The 12,614-nt window shown below is 43.0% G+C and overlaps 1 protein-coding gene across 4 annotated transcripts in view; it reads left to right on the forward strand.

The window, feature by feature from the left end:
• FAM76B (family with sequence similarity 76 member B) overlaps positions 1-6,993 on the forward strand; it is a 15,919-nt gene extending 8,926 nt beyond the window's left edge. For 2 of the 4 annotated variants that reach the window (XM_069969627.1, XM_069969629.1), the window contains 3 exons: positions 3,912-4,062; positions 5,178-5,279; positions 5,754-6,993. In XM_069969627.1, the coding sequence (XP_069825728.1) occupies positions 3,912-4,062; positions 5,178-5,279; positions 5,754-5,843 (343 nt within the window). In that variant the 3' untranslated portion in view covers positions 5,844-6,993. The remainder of the gene's footprint in view (positions 1-3,911; positions 4,063-5,177; positions 5,280-5,753) is intronic. The other 2 variants (XM_069969628.1, XM_069969630.1) reach the window with 1 other exon arrangement.
• The last annotated feature ends 5,621 nt before the right edge of the window (positions 6,994-12,614 follow it).

Consider the following 12,614-nt stretch of genomic DNA (forward strand, 5'->3'; position numbering starts at 1 on the left):
CCCTTTGTAAGCCACACCCACCTGACCGGGCCAACCTTACTTTATTTTTTTTACTCTATTTAAAAAAAATATCTTAAGTCACTTAGCAGCAACCCAAGGCTGTGCCATTTATTCTATTAGTAGGGGGTCTCGGCTGTGTACCTGTGTATACACGTCCAGGTCTCTGCTATGTACACACTACAGGACATGTATATAAAAGTATACAGCTATATACACACTACAGGACATGTATATAAAAGTATACAGCTATATACACACTACAAGACGTGTATATACAGCTATGCAGATCCCTATGCCCTATTGCTGGTAGTCTTCTTTCCATTTCCATTGAAAACACATGCACACTCAGTTAAGCTGAGCATTCATGTGTATCAGGGGATCCCAAGAGATAGCTGGGGGTGGAGCAGGGGCATAGCTAGGATTCATGGGGCCCTATAGCATAGAAACTGCATGGGGCCCATGAATTCTGTATAAGCCTGCCCCAACCTGTGGCAGTACATCAAAAAGAAGAGGGGGCGTTGCAATTAAAACTGGGGCAGGGTGGAAGCAGCTGGGGGTGACTGGGGCAGGGTGGCAGCAGCTGGGGGTGACTGGGGCAGGGTGGCAGCAGCTGGGGGTGACTGGGGCAGGGTGGCAGCAGCTGGGGGTGACTGGGGCAGGGTGGCAGCAGCTGGGGGTGACTGGGGCAGGGTGGCAGCAGCTGGGGGTGACTAGGGCAGGGTGGCAGCAGCTGGGGGTGACTGGGGCAGGGTGGCAGCAGCTGGGGGTGACTGGGGCAGGGTGGCAGAGGCTGGGGGTGACAGAAGCTGGGGGTGACTGGGGCAGGGTGGCAGAGGCTGGGGGTGACTGGGGCAGGGTGGCAGAGGCTGGGGGTGACTGGGGCAGGGTGGCAGAGGCTGGGGGTGACTGAGGCAGGGTGGCAGAAGCTGGGGGTGACTGGGGCAGGGTGGCAGAAGCTGGGGGTGACTAGGGCAGGGTGGCAGAGGCTGGGGGTGACTGGGGCAGGGTGGCAGAAGCTGGGGGTGACTGGGGCAGGGTGGCAGCAGCTGGGGGGACCTGGGTAAAAGGGGCAGCAGCTGGGGGGACCTGGGTAGAAGGGGGGCACATAAATAGTATCTCCTCATCCCCAACACCACAACGCCCCCCCCCCCCCCCCCCCCCCCGCCCTGGGCACACATGCTTCACTCTCGGACAGCCGCTGACTCGTCCCACATACTGAGCACACACGCTGCCCTGCAGGCCGTTTGCGCGCGGAGGTCCCCGGTCTCTGGAGGAGGAGACTGCAGGGACCGCGGGATCGGGTGAGGGCATCGCTGTGCGTGCTGGAGCTGTACAGTGGGATTGGAGGTCTGCACTGCGCCCCCTGATCCCGCTGTGCAACTGCAGCGATGCCCTCACCCGATCCCGCGGTCCCTGCAGTCTCCTCCTCCAGAGACCGGGGACCTCCGCGCGCAAACGGCCTGCAGGGCAGCGTGTGTGCTCAGACGGGTCCCGGCTGTCCGGGAGAGAAGCCGAGGGCGCGGGGGGAAGCTTCAAACTGTCATACTACGGAGCCAGGGGATCTCTCATCCCCTGCCCTGCTCCACTATATATGCGTCCCCAGACGCGAGGGGGCTGAGGATGCGGCCGCCGGATTAAAAATACCGCAGATACCGTCCTGGCAGAGTTGAGGTCGGTTAACCGACGCCAGGGACGGTATCGGTATTTTCACGGTATACCGCCCAGCCCTAGTATATACACAGCATTGATCTCTATGAGAGATCAGTGCTTTGTATATACAAGTTCTAGTTATTGTAAAACAAAAAGGAAAAATGTTTTTATTAATAAAAAAAATCCCCTACCCTAATAAAAGTCCAAATCACCCCCCTTTTCCCATTTTATAAATAAACATATTTAGTATCGCCGCGTGTGTAATCGCCCGCACTAATAAGTTATCACATTCCTGATCTCGCACGGTAAACTGCGCCACTGCAAAAAGATTTCAAAGTGCAAAATTGCGCATTTTTGGTCGCATCAAATCCAGAAAAAATGCAATAAAAAGCGATCAAAAAGTCATATGCGCAATCAAGGTACCGATAGAAAGAACACATCATGGCGCAAAAAATGACACCTCACACAGCCCCATAGACCAAAGGATAAAAGCGCTGTAAGCCTGGGAATGGACCAATTTTAAGTAACATATATTTGTTAACAATGGTTTGAATTTTTTACAGGCCATCAGATACAATAAATGTTATACATGTTATATATCTTTGTAATCGTAACAACTTGAGAAACATATATAACAAGTCAGTTTTACCCCAGGGTGAACAGCGTAAACACGAAACTCCCTGAAATGTAAACACTTATTTTTTTTTTTAATTTGACAGCGCAAATTTTTTTTTTCCGGTTTCGCGGCATATTTTATGGGAAAATAAAGTGTCATTGCAAAGTACAATTGGTGTCGCAAAAAATAAGGGCTCATGTGGGTCTCTAGGTGAAAAAATGCAAGTGCTATGGCCTTTTAAACATAAAGTGGAAAACGGCCCTTCCTAATCCTCCCTTCAATAGGACATATGGACAGGGTTTATCCCACTATTTGACGATCCACTTTGTATAAACTTGTATACAGGACCTACTGGCCCTGCTAGTCATGAAACCTATAAAGGGGAAGGATTATTAGAGGATAGAAATGGAGCACCTTGAGTTTTCTCTCTTATCTATTGTTAAAAATGTTGACATGCGTTTTAGTCTAGGGGCCCGTTCACACTGAGTAAATTCCATGCGTAAGCCCCCCCGCCGCGGACTCCTTTCGGAATCCCGTCTGCTTCAGTGTCTCAGTGTAAAATTTACACATCAATTCTTTGAGCGTCAGCGCGCCACACATTACATTGGGACACTGAGACAGGTGGCATTCCGAGTCCACGGTGAGGGTTCTGCTGGGAATTCCCACCTGTTTTACTCTGTGTGAACATACCCTTAGTTTTCTTACCCCATATATGGATGCTAGCAGGCTTTTGTCCTCTTTACCATATAGCAGTTAATCCACACGTTTTAGAAAGTTCTGGCTATCATGACTCCTGTCCAGCCAGTTATAAGCGCTGAGGATGTGCAGGCATTTTTTGGATACGTTATTTAAGGGTCTTTAACATCGGCTGATTATCAGCCAGGAGCGTTGTTAGAAATGTTCCTGGCCCAATAATTGCCTTGTGTAAAAGTGCCCAGCAAATGCTCAATCCTCGGCTGATCGTTTATTTAGAGTAGACTTTAAAATGTATGGTTATTGGCTGCACATCTTCCTGTGTAAACATAGAATGTCAGGTAGATAAAGGGAAATGGACAGCACGATTATACGTATATCCGTGCTGTCATTTTCCAGATCACAGCAGTACATACTTACCTAGTGCACTGCTGTGATCCGGCATCCTGTTCTCAGACTCTCCCGTCAGGCCACTGTATCTTCAGACCTCCTCCTGAATGATTAACAGCCAGAGGAGGTCGGGGCCTGAAGACACAGCGGCTGGATGAGAGAGCCGGAAACCAGGATGCTGGATCACAGCAGCAGTGTACTAAGTAAGTATGTACTGCTGTGTGATCTGAAAACTGACAGCACAGATATATTAGTGCTGTCGGCTTCCAGGGCTGCAGGCAAAGGGATTATTCATGCAGCCCTGACGCATGATTTCTCGTGCCGTGTAAAGGGGCCGCAAACGAGCGTAAATCTCACTGATCAGCATTTGTTTGTGGCCGAGAAATTGTCATGTAAAAATGTTTGCAGAATGTAGTTGAGCCCTTTCATCTAGTGAAGATCTATTTATAAAGCCATTTGCATATGTACTGAGAGACTTTATTTTTTTTCCACCTTTGTATGCTATGCTCATATTACTGACATCATATTATTTCCGATATTATAATAAATATTTGAATTCCAGCATGTATTATTTTAGTAGTTCAATCAATCAGTCGACGGACAGTGGTGGGACAGACAACTTTGTCCTTATCAGTCAATTGAAAGAGGAAGTTATGTCGCTGAAAAGGCTCTTACAGCAGAGAGATCAGACAATTCTAGAAAAAGATAAGAAGGTAAGTTACCAGACAGATGGTTAGAGGGGCTGTCAAGGGATGGGGGATCACTAGTTGATCGGTGGGGGGTATAACCACTCGGACCCCCACTGATCACCGGGACATGAGGCTCTTGTCCCAGGAGTAATAGAGCAGCAGCATGCATGCTCCATTTACTTTCACTGAGACTTTCATGATCTTTTTTTAGTTTTACAGTTTGTGGAATATAAAACTTGTATAGTATAAAAGGATGCAGTGGATGCCTTGCGGTTCCTGGAAAACACAGATGTGTTTCAAGCCTTTCTTACAAACAGCTGCATGCTACAGCTCCTGGGCTGTGCCATGGTTGCATAAAGCAGTCCAAGGGGGATGCATTGAGTTGCATTTAATCTTATGGACTGCAGACATCAGTAGCAAGAAGTCTGTGTGTAGCCCAGGCCTTAGTATGACAGTGCTGTAAGGGCAGTAGCGGATTATAACTGGTCCCTTTCTGGCGGCAGCCCAGAGCCCTGAGCTCCTAGGGGGCTCATAGCCACCCCAAAAGACATATTATTTAGTGGTGTCTTGATTTGCTAAAAAATTGCATTTTTTTTTACTGCAATTTTGCACACGTCAGGGCATCATGACATTATCTATTATGTACTATTAACACAACAAAAGTGCCGCCATAGTTAGTCGGCTGGGGGGGCCCAGGCTTGGTGAACAGCCCAGGGCCTATGGTAAAGTTAATCCGCCCCTGTGAAAGGGTATGTACACACTACTGAATCCGGTCAGAACTTTCAGCGGATTTCACTGCACGCCCACTCTTGAACTTCCACCTGTCCCATAGGCAGATTCTGCTGTCCACCCAAAGAATTGACATGTCAACTCTTTGGGCAGATGGCGGAATACGCCTGAGCATAGAATGGAGCCTATGGGACAAGCGGAACTTCATGTGGGGGGTGTGGTGGAATCCGCTTGAAGTTTTGCCCAGATTCCATAGTGTGCAGACAATAAGTCTCATCCACTGCTTTGCATTTGCGAGTAACCTCCCTCTTCTGTAGAGTAAAACGGGCTTCACTCTGTCTGTAACATTGCTTTTTACAAGGGGATTCTTTTATGTGTGATCACTAAAAAGCATCCACATTTTTTTTCAGCTTACAGAATTAAAAGCAGATTTTCAGTACCAAGAGAATAACTTGAGGACAAAGATGAATGGCATGGAAAAGGCCCACAAAGAGTCTGTGGAGCAACTGCAGGTATGGACAGCTCACACCCCCCAGTCATGTACTCTTGCTATCCTTTCAGTAGCGGCTTTTTACTTTGGCTAAGGCTGGGTTCACACTGTTTTTGCAATCCATTTTATGCAGAAAAACTGATGCATTTGACCATGTTTTTGTGTACGTTAAAAAATGTTTTTTGTTTTTTTTTATAATGAAAATTCAATTGAAAACCGTATCAAAATGGATGCACACAAATGCATCTTTTTTTTTGCATAAAACGGATGAAAAAATGGATTGCAAAAACGTAGTGTGAACCCAGCCTAAAAGCTAGGATCACATCTGCCTTGGAGTTCCAAATTGGACACTGCACAATGGACACTGAGAGATCCCATTGACATTAATTAGGTCTGTCGGGTTTTCATTCTTAGTGGGCTTTGACCAGTTCATTGGCCTTGGTTACAACGTCATGGTGCTTCTCTGTATTCTTACACTTCCCGTTTCATCTTTTAGGGCAAAAATCGAGAATTGCTGAAGCAGGTCGCAGCTTTATCCAAGGGTAAAAAATTTGACAAAAGCGGCAGCATCCTGACCTCCCCTTGAGAACTTGTCTAGCTCGGAGGACTCCTGTTTTAGCTTAGTGTTTTTTTTTTTTGTTTGTTTTTATTTTTCCTGTGAAGCCCTTAAAAATCAACTCCTACCAAGGGAATATTTTTAGTGACTGTTTTTAGTTATTGGCCGGACATAATAATCACTTTTAAACAGACAAAAAACAACTTCAACTGGCTTGAAGACAACTGGTCATTTCTGCAATGGCGACAACAGCGCCCCACCACAGCAGCGCTGTCTCAGCATACGGCAATAAGACGTAAGATGGACGCAGCAGCTGGCCTTGTTTTATTAGGGGGCTCACGTTTGTAGTGAGCGCTTAACATCTGCTGTGACAAATATGACTGCTGTATTTTATTTGAATTTAATTATTTTTTTTTTTTTTTGCTTTGTCTTACGGTGTTATGACAGGATTGTTGCTAGTGCTCATATCCCCCTTCAAGTCCTTGTGAACTATCCCATCTATGATGCTGCTTCCGTTTGGAGACCACAGATGGCGACTTTTCCAGCTCACTCAGGGCTTGTGTCTGCTTTAAGGTTTATAGACCGGTAATTACCACATAACCAAGGTCACAGGTGTCAAACTCGCGGCCCTCCAGCTGTTGCAAAACCACAATTCCCGTCATGCCTGGACAGTTATGATGGAAATTGTAGCCACAAGTTTGACACCTTTTAACCTAGGGGGAGATGGGTGACTGGTCACCTGAGCGCTTCAATGGTATTCATCTCCTGGAATTGGTCCTGTATAGAAAAGAAAAAAATAATTAACTTGACAGGAGAGGATGGATCATTCAAGGACTTGTATTTGCTGAATGTCCTCCATATGTAAGTCCAATATTCTGTGCTGATCGAATAAGAGTCCGTAAACAGTTCCTCTGATATGGAGCTTCATATCCCCTGTTCAGATACAAAGAAGTTGTGACTGTGGCATCTAGACATTAGTAGGTCTAGATCAAGCCCGCGCCTCTTGAGGCAATCATGGGATGCCGATAGGTTATCATGGCGGCCCTACTGAAGGCCTCTGTGGCTGTCATAATGGGAGTCCTATTACAGCCTGACAGTTTGACAGCACTCTGCAATATATAAGTTTGTTAAAAATGTGACCTCATAATGAAAGGTTTTAAATAATGTGTGTGGGGGGGGGGGGGGGGGGAATCTAAAAAGAAGAAAAATTCAAAAAAAATTGCGCAAATAAAATATATAACTATAATGTTATATACGGAAAAAAGCTAAATGTCAAAATTGCAATTGTCAACTCACACCTTAAAAATCCTGGAATAAAAAGCAATCAGAAGTTCAATTCAACCCAAATGGTATTAAACTATGATCAACGAAAAAAACAAGCCTGTAACACAGCGCCATAGATGGGAAAAATAAAAGAAAAGCAATTTTTTTTTTTTTAAATAGAAAATAACAAGCTGTATATATTGGTATATTGGGCAGCGCTGTACTGTAATCGTACTAACCTGCAGATGGTGTTTTTTTTGTTTTGTTTTTTTACATTTATATTTATGGTAAAATGAAGGGTATCAACTGGTCCTGCTATACCGTGCCCTCCATGGGGGGAGGGGGGGGGGACAAAAACAGAGATTTTAAAGGCAGAGGCGGCTAACAAATAAAAATTGTTTGGGTCATTAAAGGGAATGTATGTTAACCTGTCTAAACTGAGCTTTTTAAGTTACACAAATAAAAATATATATGTCAATTTTTTGTTTAATTTTTTACCCTTTTTTTATTTTCTGAATTTTAAAATCTGATCTTGCAGTTTTCACTGTGGCCACTAAGCCTAACAATAAGCAGGCACTTCCTGTTCTGTAGAGAGAACTTCTGAGCAGTCTCTTCTTTATCAGAGACCATGGTTACAGGTGAAACCAATACAATGGTGCCTTGGATTACGATCTTAATTGGATCTAGGACCGTACTTGTAACTCTTAAACCAAAACAAATATTCCCATTAGAAATAATTGAATTGCAGACAATTGGTTCCACACCCCAAAAATAATGATTTTTTTTTTTATCCTGAATAACATATAAAACAAATGAAACAAACATTTAGAAACCGCAGAATATGTGATTTTATAAGTTACTGTACAGTAATGGAGAGGATGGGAAACACAAGGGCGGACAGAGACCCCAGGGAGCAGGAAGGAATGAGCAGGGCAGATGTGGGCACATACATGCAGCGCTTTCTGTCCGAGGAGAGAGGGTTTACAGCTATGGAGAGATTACCTCCACCGTCCTGTCCCCTGATGTAAGCCCCAGCCTGAAGTGGATCTGCTATGATTTGTAAGGTGAGGGAGACTTCCTGGGTTACAGTACAGTGCTGTAGACCCTGCTATGCAGACCATGCCCCTCCTCCACTCGCGCGCCACCCAGCATATCCACCCAGCTCTTAAACCAAAGCAATGCTCTTAAACCAAGTCACAATTTTGAAAAACTTTTGAGCTCTTTTTGCAAAACACTCTTAATCCAAGTTACCACTGTGTATGGATAAGACTGGATTGTGCCCTTTACAATAGGTTATAGTCACACTCACAGCTCCCCTTCTCTGCATGGGTCACAGAGCATGCCCACAATACTCTACTATATGCTTCCTCATCACTGTAATCACACAAATGGCGACTGCACAGAGCCTTCTGTTTATTATTCAACTTTATAACTAAGCAGAGGATGTGGAGCTCTATTAATAAAAGCTATATCATTTGATATTTTTCTTAATGAAATCTGCACAGAATTTTGGACGTCTTTAAGTAAATTTAAACAATTCTGTTACAGCTCGGACAGTCCAGGATCTGTTCTCTTAGCGGAAAGAGGTTTTGCTTTTGTCCGATTGGTTGTGGATTTTTACTTGCAAGTGCCTTTGGTGTACCTTTTTAATTTATAGGAGCGTTGAGGGAGTTGTGTACAGAGAAGTCCTTTTTGTTTAAGTTTTGTACAGAAAACCTTATAAGTAGTTATCTATCGATCCAATGTTATTTAACTTCTTTTGTGCCCAAGGGCCAAGGAAATCATTGCTCCATTTAGGCATCATGGTGAATGGAATGAGGTTGATCTAATGGTCCTGGACCCCACTGTCACCTGAACTGGGTAACCCATGTAGTGTGTGTCTCTCTTTTTTGCAGATGATGCAGTACAGCCAGGTTATGACTGTGTGATACTCACCTTTTTATAGCGCATTTCACCTTTAAAATCCCATCCCCCAAGAAAATCTCAGCTCCTTTAAAGTTAAAGCGTTTTTCCAGGGCTTCATAGGTTGTCAAGATCTGATCAGTACGGGTTCGACACCCAGCACACTTATCTGTTACAGCTTTGGTGCCCACATATACGGAGAACAGCACATAAACAGCGCCATACACTGTATAGTGGCCGTGATAGGTTACTGCAGCTCAGCTCAGACTGAAATGTATGGGAGCTGCAGTTACCTGGCGGCACCATTATACGATGATCGGTGCCGTCTCTCAGACTCACATGGTAATACAGCGATGTGGAAAGCTGGGTGGCTGCACTTCTATGAGCCGTAATGGCTGCAGGCGAGATTTTGCTGGGGTTGAAATGATTTGTTACATATGTTATGATAAAATAGAATTTTATTTTTTATTCTATCATGTTTGTTAAAAAAAAAAAAATGTAAATTGCAGCATGAAGACTTGTGATGTGTTAATGTTCAGGTGGAATCGTGTTACTATTTGGTGCATGCAGCGTCCGTGTTACCCCTACCCCCACCCCAATCTTTTCTGTTTCAGCAAGTAGATAGGGAGACAGGAAGAACACACGTGTATAGAGCTGGCCATAGACACAAATCCTGATCTGTGACGTCGGGCAGGGAAGGAGGCAGATTATCATGCGTGTGTCCCAGCTGGCCTTACCTGACCTTCAATTAAAATATACATTTTTTGAGTGCATTTGTTGAGTTTTTAATATAAATCAATAGCAGTAATGTAGTCATGCCCCTAATCAATACAATGCACTGAAATATGCACTGCTATTGACTTTAACTCCTTAAGGACCCATGATGTATCCATACATCCTGGAGTTCCTTAAGGTTTTAAAGAGAGGGGTCACACAATGACCTCACCGCTTCCGGCTGCTATCGGCTTGCTAATTAACCATTTACATGCCGTTAAAACACAATTATCGACGGTCTAGTGGCAGGTTCAATCTTTCGTACTTGCTGGACTTTAGCGATGATATCGCTAAAGGCCAGCAAGTACGAAAGATTGATCCTGCCACTAGACCATCAAGAATTGTGTTTTAACGGCATGTAAATGGTTAATAACCTTTTTAATTAACTGATTGCTCATATTGATCAATGCAGATATATATATATATATATATATATATATATATATATATATATATATATATATATATAGCATTGATTCAAGTATATAGTGTTAATGAAGCCCCTAGTAATCGAGTGCTGAGACAATCATCATGATGCTGGACTCAGCACTCGATTACTAGGGGCTTCATCAGCCATGAGTAATCGAGCACTATATACTTGAACCAATGCTATATATATCTGCATTGATCTGTATGAGCAATCAGTTAATTAAAAAGGTTATTATTTTTTAAAAGCATTCAGATAAAATAAGCTATAAAGGTTGCCTATCCTGCAGACTCACTGGAACATAGATAACATGCCAGTTTTACTATAGGCCGAACGACATGAAGACAAACCAACCCCCCCAATAACAACAAACAAATTTTTCAATTTCGATGTGCACAATTGCATATTGCGCCACAATGCATATTTTATGGAAAAATTAGGGGGTTATTCACACGTCCATAATATTCTTTCCATAGACGGACAGCGTTCTGCGGACTGGAACTGAGCACTCGCAGCATCATGATTAATTATGATGTCTGGAGCTCCTAAACAGTTTAAAAGTTTGTGCTAGTGTACTGACACAGCCTCACGGCTGTGTCAGTACACTAGGCCAAAGGCTGTCCAGGCATGATGGCAATGGTAGTTTTGCAACAGCTGGAGAGCCATTGGTCCCCCATCCCTGCCCTAATGCTTCAGAACCACCTCCCAGTATTGCTTATGTCCTATATATTCATTGTATTGTTATCTGTTCTGATATACCAAAGGCATTTTATGCAATTCTAGAAGAAACACTAATAATAACCTATAATGCATGTCCCATCCGACGTCACTCGTTGGATCGCTGTAACTTCTTCAAGAGATGGTCTCTATAGACCTATAATAGAGACTGGTCTCCTGCCACTAGCTGGGCAGTGAAGCTCCTAGCCAAGTGCTTCTCTCTGCTCTAATGATCATTGGGGGTCCGTGCCCACTTTAGCTCCTCCCTTAAATGCAATGAAGTCCACCATTGTATTACATCTTCAGATTTACCTAGGGCAGGGATGGGGAACCTGTGGCCACAGGTTCCCGATCCCTGCCCTAGTGCTTCAGAACCACGACCACCTACCTAGTGTGGAGCCTGGGAGGGAGGGGCCTGATTCAATGAACACCAATGAGAGTTTGTCATGCTCCGTCTCCATGGTCTTAGTGCTCTCACCCATTAAGAGCGATCGGCTCTACATACCCGTTATTTATTTGCACTGTTAGGGATGTAATTTGGGGCAATGATTGGGGGAGGGGGGCAGAGATTTTAACTTAAAAGTGAATGTACCATCTCTTGCCCCAAAACTTGACACATATAGTGGTTGTCCATATTAGCCAGACCAGACCCGTATAAGTATATTTTAGAAGTGGCTTCAGAATGGAACATTCTTGTTCAATCCTTTGGTGTCTGCTTATAAGTTATTATTGGGGTTATTTAGGATTAGAAAAACCTAGCCGTTCCAGAAACAGCGCCACACTTGGCTTCAGTTTGTGTGCGGTATTGCAGCTCACTTTCATTGAAGTGAATGGAGCTCAGTTATAAAAACCACACACACAAACTGAGGACAGGGGGGATGGCGCTGTATGGAAAGAAGCAGCCATATTTTTGTAATCCTGAATAACCTTTAAGTCTGATTTCATATGGATCTAACACTCCTTTTTACTTACTTACTTACTTTGTACTTATTATTTATACTATATTCAGTTATTATGGGGGGGGCTTTTCTTATTTATATAAAAGTTACAGAACTATTTCAAGAATTTTTAACTTTTTAATTTAATTTTAGTCAGACTGAGATCGGCCTAAAAGTTAATATATATATATATATATATATATATATATATATATATATATATATATACACATATACTGTATATGTGTGTGTGTATATTTATATATCTAGATCCCTACACTGTAACTGCATCGTCATTTGTCTTATTAATCTGAATGATTAACTGGATTTGTCTGAATTATATATATAACATATTTAAAAAAAAAAAAAAACCTGAAAAAACAGTCGTACATTGTAAATGTTTATTTTATTTGAAGACTATAATCTTAAGTGCGTGATTTATTAATATAACTTTATTTTCGTCCATCTTCTCTCTTATCGGTGGGTCAGGAGAATAACAGCAAAGCAAACCTTTCTATTTTAATTTAGGTATTTAAAAAAAAAAATCTTTTATTTTTAGGGGCTTCACAGTAAAGTCCACAGTAAATGTTACTATATCTTAACCTCATTAAAAAAAAAAAAAAAAAACTTGTATAAAATAAAAGCAAAGAAAAAATATATTTGAGCTCTATTCTTGATCTTAGGTCTGTAGTGAACTGAAACGACTGGGAGTTTATTTCATGTGGATTGGATAAGATGTATTATATCGTGCTTGTTCAGGACGTTTAGTGATAATATTAT

Source organism: Dendropsophus ebraccatus, chromosome 5, assembly GCF_027789765.1.
Source record: "Dendropsophus ebraccatus isolate aDenEbr1 chromosome 5, aDenEbr1.pat, whole genome shotgun sequence".
NCBI classification, from domain to species: domain Eukaryota; kingdom Metazoa; phylum Chordata; class Amphibia; order Anura; family Hylidae; genus Dendropsophus; species Dendropsophus ebraccatus.